Source organism: Diachasma alloeum, unplaced genomic scaffold, assembly GCF_001412515.2.
Source record: "Diachasma alloeum isolate Michigan unplaced genomic scaffold, Dall2.0 Dall_scaffold_00336, whole genome shotgun sequence".
NCBI lineage: Eukaryota > Metazoa > Arthropoda > Insecta > Hymenoptera > Braconidae > Diachasma > Diachasma alloeum.
This window is the reverse complement of record NW_021680475.1, coordinates 448,138-456,046: the sequence shown is the minus strand read 5'-3', so window position 1 is coordinate 456,046 and position 7,909 is coordinate 448,138. Positions and strand designations below refer to the sequence as shown.

General features: G+C 34.3%; 1 protein-coding gene across 2 annotated transcripts in view; it reads left to right on the top strand.

Annotated features, from left to right (window-relative positions):
* LOC107040465 (transcription factor AP-2-epsilon) overlaps positions 1–7,909 on the top strand; it is a 146,245-nt gene that overhangs the window by 119,300 nt on the left and 19,036 nt on the right. For both annotated transcript variants that reach the window (XM_015260559.2, XM_015260558.2), the window contains exon 5: positions 99–150. In XM_015260559.2, coding sequence (XP_015116045.1) covers positions 99–150 — 52 coding nt within the window. The remainder of the gene's footprint in view (positions 1–98; positions 151–7,909) is intronic.

Here is a 7,909-nt window from a genome sequence, read left to right as displayed (position 1 = left end):
CCCCCCCCTCTTCCGACCGTGAAGTCGAATTGAAATTTGCGATTGGAGATTAATTTGGATTATTGTGTGCTTCATTGGAACTTTATTTCGATTTTCAGAATACAAATGTCGATGATGGGGGATTTATGAACGACCTTCCACTCTTAAAAAGTGAGTATTTGCACTCAAATTATCAACTATTCAATTTATGGAATGATATCTGAGTATACATAGAAAAACGTAAACGTAAATCACGTTTGAGAAGTCGTCTTTTACGCTTTCTTGAAATTGAACGTAAATTACGTTCAAAATCGCCGTAAATTACGATCATTTTTTTCATATTTTTGATAAACGTAATGTAAACGTAAATTACGATTATTTTTTTCATATTTTTGATAAACGTAATTTACGTTTTGATAATTATGATTAGAGGATCTTTTATGAAAGATCCTTTAGTTTAGGCGTAATTTACGTTTTGCTAAACGTAAATTACATTTTGTTAAACGTAAATTACGTTTTGCTAAATGTAATAAACGTAAAAATGCTTTGTTTAGACGTATTTACCTTTTTATTTTGACCGTAAAATACGCTTTTTTAAAGCCGAAATTCCGACTATCATGACGGAAAAAAAATAACCAGACATTATATTGACGTTAAGCGTTAATTGTATTTATCAAAACGTAATTTACGTTTAGCAAAACGTGATTTACGTTTAGCTGTTTCTATGTGGGGGAGTCCCTGAAATGGGACGGGTTTTCGAAAAATTAGCTTGGGATTTTTTCTATCATCAAAACAAATTCAGATGCTCAGGAAAAATAACCCTTGAGTGGTCGCAGCTCTTCACGGAACGTACACTGAGCAAAATTTTCTAGAAAAATTGATGAGCTAGCCCCATAAACGCGTCACAACTTGCACGCTTGCAAAAATTATTGCATAGCACCGGAAAAATTCTTGAGCAGCATCAGAAAAATTGTCATACTACACGCTCGAGCCCAAATAACACGGCTACGAATCCCCGTGTAGGAGTCCAAACTCGCGCGGTGGCCTGTGATGACCAAAATTACACGGAGAGAAATTCTTTACAAAAATTCTAGTGCTGGTACTGGAAAAAATCCCAATTCTCTGGCTACGAAAAATGCGGTTAAGGTAAAATTTCCAGGGATTTCTGATACATTTTCCGGGGATTTCCGTAAAAATTTCATATACGAACGCCAAAAAGTCACGTTCTACTCAATAAAATTTCCGGTGCCGACAGTGGAACTTTTCCCCGGCCGTTATTTTGCGCCCTTTTGTCCCACGTTAATACTAGAATTTTTCTACAGAATTTCTCTCCGTGTAGGGTTAAATAAGATTCAATGTCGCTCTCTTTAAAATTTCTCCCAAATTCTTCATAAAATTTCAATTTTTCTCATTTAAATGCAGTACAATTGAATTCTGTGCATTATACTCGCTTTTCAACGAGATTGAGCGTTACTGCTATCACACGTTATTATAATAATCCTTTTACGATTCGGCCCAGCACACACAAAAAAACTAATAGCAACAGCCACATAAATGCACATCACGAGCAATTGTAAAATGCATGCAACTGTTATCCCATAAGTCATCATTTGTGAACTATTGTCGACCGAATTTCAAGTAATCCTTTATAATGTCAACAATTGCTAAATAATATTGATTCAATCCATTGTCTCTCGTCATGTGACCTTAATCAATAACTCAACTGCAGAATTCGACATCTCTTACGCAAAAAAACTCAAAACTGTTATTTTTCAAAATCCAATTTTATTGCACCACCTGTCCCACTTGGCTATCCTTAACACGATTCCATTATTATGATTTACGGGACAATTAATCTCTCCATGAATATCGACCGGAATTTCTAAATTCCATTTACATATTTCATCGACCCAGACTCCTTCATTGAACACCACCCAATAATTGTTCCGTACCGTTCAATGAAACACCTCTGGTGACATAAAAACAGTATTCGCCCAGACTTGACACTTTCGTTTCACGAAAAAAAGGGGAAAAGTACAACTAGGGGAAAAAATCATTAATTAAATTAAATGAAATCAGCAGCCACAAAGTGCCACGGCCACCTGGCTACACTTGTTTCCCGCAATTCGAATACATAATGGCCAACTGGTTTTATACTCTTAGTGCGAGCAGATCGAAGCTAAAACGGAGCTAAACTTTCTTGCGCAATCTGCGACTGGCAAATAGTGTGCCAGATATTCAGTCCCAGTGTATGACATATATTCACATTTTATGAGTAAAATAATTTTTCTTCACCTCTCGATTTATGCCCTCTCCCCAGACGATTGTCAAAGACCCAGGCTGACATGTAATAATAAGACCAGCATAAACCAGCGTTAAATTACACCCAAGGGGTGGGGAAACTCAATTTGAAGAAGGGGGCTGTGCCTATCGCAGTACAAATGTTATTACCGCACTGAGGTGCCAGATTACCCGCTTATTAGACCACAACGGTTTTCACATTCACGTCTATTAATATATTTTTTTATCAAACCGAATAACTTCCATAATATTTTTCATTCTTAATGGTACAATGGTAATTACGTGATTAAGGTTAATGACACATTTACATGACCTTCCATTAGAAATAAATTGACTTGTTAATGACACTAGAAATTGATTAAACTCATTTACATAGATAAATTTATTTTTATCAACGTCGCTGGAGAAATAAATAAGCACGAATATGATGGAATTATCCAATGATCTTGATTTTAATTAATTACATACGTGTTTTTTGCTGTACAACCGGTGTCAGTTAATCACACGTTTCACAAACATATATTTTGAATAATTTTCTCTGATACGAAATTAGCTATCGGGCGTATTAAAATGTACAGGACAATCGTAGAAATAAACAGTAGGTGACACTGCTCTCTCCGGCGAGGCCAGCAGTTATACTTATCGCTCTTCGTATAATGGAGTGGTGCTGTGACAATAGACGATGGAGGCACTCCACTGCAAATGCTATAGAATTACCAATATCCAGTGCGACTCTTGCGCCGGGGTCTTAGGTGTGAACACAACACGTACGACAGAAAAAAAATAGTACGTGCCCGCGGGCGTATCGGATTTCTGTATTGTCATTGTAATATTCATGGCGGGTAGCTAGTTTTTCGGGGTGGTCCTTCACCACAGGGGTATTACCTACAGATGGCTGTTTGTTCATGGTGCGAGTACGTCAACGTGGTTTATTATATGCCTCGTTACACGCTCTCCCGCCCCTCTTTATTACTCCACGATGGACTCTTATAATAGTATATAGTATATCTTATATAGTATATCTGTACTTTTACCCGTGTTTATCCAATTTTTTTTTATCCGCATTTTCAGTGAGAGGAGAGCAAAATCACTCGCACTGTTGGATGTTTTTCGCTGAAATTTTTGGTGCAATTGGAAATTTTTGTCATATTAGTGTTCCATTGAAATTTCAAAGAATTTCAATATTCAAAATTGAACATTTTATGGAAAAATCTGTTGAAATTGTAAATTTTAGTTCAATTATTACATCAAAATTAATAGATGGCAGGAACAGTCTGCGTAATTTGGTGGTAAATATTCATTTTTTGAAACTGAATATTCATTTTCCGATTAAAAATTGAAAGAAATTGGTAAATTATCGTCTTTCTGCTGTTTACAAATTCAAAATTTCATTGAATTTTCAGTACGATTTGAAATTTCATCTTTTCTTCTTCCCTACATCGAATTTAATGTCTCTGTCCTGAAAATTAGACTCTTATAATAGTATATCTGTACTTTTACCAGTGTTTATCCAATTTTTTTTATCCGTATTTTCAGTGAGAGGAGAACTTAATCGCTCGCACTGTTGGACATTTTTGGCTGAAATTTTTGGTACACTTCTTGGATTTTTTATTACATTATTGATCTATTGAAATTGCAAGCAATTTGAGTATTGAAAGTTGAACATTTTATGGAAAAATCTGTGGAAATTGTAAATTTTAATTCAATTATTACATCAAAATTAATAGATGGCAGAAAAATTCTGTGTAATTTGGTGGTAAATATTCATGTTTTTCTCTAAAAATCGAAATTCCATAGTTTTTTCTTCCCTACATCGAGTTTAATATCACTGTTCTGAAAATTACTAGTTCAAATTAACTGTCCGTGAAATTTAATTTTTTTTCCAACACTTAACTTAAAGATTTGTTGAATAAATCTTAGCAAAGTTATTGGAGGAAGAAGAACAATTTATTAAAAACAAAAATGAACTTGGGGATTAAACTTGAGCTTAATTTTGGGATTAAAATTCTCCATATTAGAGTGCATTAGCCCCTTTTCTGCATATTTTTATGACTTTTCATTCGTTACACTGAGGGAAAAAATTACTTTTGACAAAGATGATTTCCTTCGTACAAAAAAATATTCTCCTGTCTATTTTTACAATTGTGAAATCTCCTAGTAAATAATTTTGTGCATAATCCATGATTCCGTCGATATCATGAGAGAACAGTTGAAGTTACGCGAGACCTCACGTATAGATATATGCTTCAGATAAAAAACTAACGCCATTTCAATGATTTATCGAGGTATCGGTTATCAATTAATTAGTATCTAGCATCAACTGCACCCAGTGCAGTTTGTCAAAGATCACTCACCTCCCAAGGACACGTTTACAATATTAAATTACACAACCATGATCATCTCATCCATCAGTTTCAATAATTTCAATATGTACTACATCTGCATTCAACAGATGTCAGTAATTTTTAACCTAAAACCTCATTGACGCAATGATCGAGTGAAAGGGCGCGCACACGTGTTACACTCTTGGATTGAGCGAATTCAATTCAATTTTCGTCTGATCGAATCTGAAGAAAAAGAAGTTTTAAAAAAATTTCAGTCATTTTAAAGGGGGAAATATATTTCGCGTGTGTGCTCGAGAGCACACGCACAATTTCCTTGGCAATCAATGCAGCCGGAAGCCAGGGGCCAATCGTCACCGGTTGACTTATACAACTGCGCTCGATTGGTCAGGGCCATCCTAGACTGGGGTGTGACTTTTGGTACTTTATCCCCCTTTCAGCTAAAGGGTCTCAACGTGAAGCGTATTACGCCCTGAGGCTGTGCAGTCTCACTATTTCATTGGTCCTTGTTAATGTAATTACCCATTCAATTTCGGGTGAACAAGAGCATTTGAAAAAAAGAAAATGATGGGAAGAATTGGGGGTGCGTTTTTGATAAATATCTCTGAATCTGAAGGGGGTTGACTGCTAGGAAAATGTTGAAATTTCAGCGGGAGTTCAGTAATAATTTTCATTATTACTATTATATTATTACACATTACTATACACTGTTAGAAATTTCTTGAAATTTCATGGAACATGTTATAGTAAATCTCATGAGACTGACATTAAATCGAATTTAGGGTAAAAATGGTCATGATATTTCAAGTTTTAATACAATTCACGGAAATTTATGAGTTTTCCGTGGGAGTGACTTTGAATTTTCAGTGCAATATAAATATTCAGAAACAAAGTGACATGAATTTTCATTTTCTCCCTGAATTTTCCTGTTTTTTCTGAATTTTCAAAGAATAATTGAACTGAAAAGTCAAGTGTTTCATTGATTTCCAGATTATTTGAACTAAAAGCCAATGGAATATCTGACTTTTCAATGACAAGATTTTCTGAAATTTCAGGAGAACTTGAACACGATAAAAATTTCCGGCATTTGCCACGGAAAATTCAGACGAAAATTTTCAAACAGCGAACGCTGAATTGCCTCATCTCTCTTTTCAATGGTTTTTTTATCGGTTTAATTGAAGTGAAATTGTTTCATCAAATTTCACTAAAATTGTCTTTCTTCCAATTTCCAATATGAATGGAAAAAATACTACGAATGATTTCATCTTAAATTCCGTTGGATTTCACAACATTTGGAATTCTAATGCAGCTGTTACTTGCATTCCACACAATTTCTAGCAGTATATAGAGGCCAATGACAGAATTCATCATATATCTTTTTGATACTATGTAATAGAAAATACGCAAATGACAACTTGGAATTTGTAATCATAAATTACTGAAAATTGTTAAAAGACAAAAATTCCCCATCTCACTTGAATTCCCAATTAATAGAAAATTCAAGAATGTGTTTACCTGAATTTTCTCATTGTCTATTCATTTTTATCGAATAATTAGACCTAAATTGACCGTTTCCATTCATTTCTTAACAAAATTGTGAATTAGCAAGGATGAAATTCCTTTAAATTTCTTCCCTGTAGAGTACAGTATTCGGGATGACGTGACACCTTCACATCAGTTTTATTTTGATTATTTCTTCCAATTTGATCTTGACGAATCAGAGCGCATAGATCACGTGATACCTTCCCGTCGATTTTATTTTGATAATTATCAAAATGATAATTGCACAGTTGCCAGTCAATTGTTCTCTCTGATTTTAACATTTCAATTTGTGAAAAAAGCTTGCGTGAGGTTGTGTTGATTTGATTCAAGCTGAAGAGTCATTCAAAATGAGTAGATTTGACCGAAATTCTTTACGAGAAAATTAGACCAATAGTAATTGCACCAATAGCCAATAGACCATTAGTTTTTAGTTGAATCGTACCAGACCCGCTCAGATGAAATTGATTCATCTTCTTTCACCTCTTTAGTACTGAATTGATAGATGAAGATAGTAATTAGACACGTTGGAGTGGTAGACTCGCATAAACTTCAAGTCCTCACAACTTCATGCTCATATCTACTATTTCGTAATGAGATCAAGCCATATCGCGACAACGTGACACAAGCTGTTAAGATGGAAACGGAATTTCATCTCTCCTCCAAGATAGATGGCCACGATGGATAGTGGCGTGTACGCGTTTGCTCGATCACGCAGGACTCTCTGATGTTATATGCCTGGGTGTCGTGAAAGTTTAACGGGTCATACACACATCGGGCTGTGGTTCTCTTTGGGGCTTCTGGTGTAATTCCACCACCGATGCACGCCTCTCCTTTCGCTAAAAAAATGGGAATACATCATCGGGGTCAGAGGACACTCCCAGAAAACGATAAAGAAAACATTCGTTCGAAGAGAAAAAAATTACTTGAATTTAAAATATTGTTAATCCTATTAATTCGATTGTAATTGAACATTGGATCGATAGCGTTAATCTTTCTCATTTTTAAATGTGGAGAATATGAAGGTGTCAGCTGATGTTATCAAGAAGACAGGAGAATTTCATTTCGTGAGTCAGGCTGGGTCATCCAACACTGTTAAAAAAATTGGAATTTCATGGAATTTCGTAATTGAATTAAAAGTCACAATCGATTTAAAAAAATCTATTTAACGTTTTCTGTCACCGATCTATTTAGCGATAATTTAACTCAATTCACAGGTATTACTATAGCCGTAACTAAAATAATTTATAACTATAGCTAATTTTTGTAGATACATTTATAAATTTATAAATCAGTATATTTATATTTGTAATTATTTCTATAGCTGTAGGTATAGGTCCGCATTAGATAGCGTAGTCTGATATAAACATCAATGAAAACTATAAATTTCAGCTCAATTATTTCATCAAAATTAATAGAAATCAGGAAAATTTAGGTGAATATATTCTTTTATTGTTGAATTACTTAACAATTCAGCGTCATTTAGCTCTTAATATTTAAGTTTTGATTGAAAATTCAAGTAAGTTCGGGAATACTCGTCTTCCTGCTGCTTAAAAAATTTAGAATTCCATTGAATTTTCAGTGAATCTTGCAGTTTCATTATTGTTATCCTCCTAAATTATATTAAATCGTTTTTCTAAAAATCACTATTAAACTGTTCCTGAAATTTTTTTAAAATGAAAATGCAAGCTCGAACTTTCAAACTCATTGTGAAAATTAAACATCATATGCAATCGAATGTTTAATAG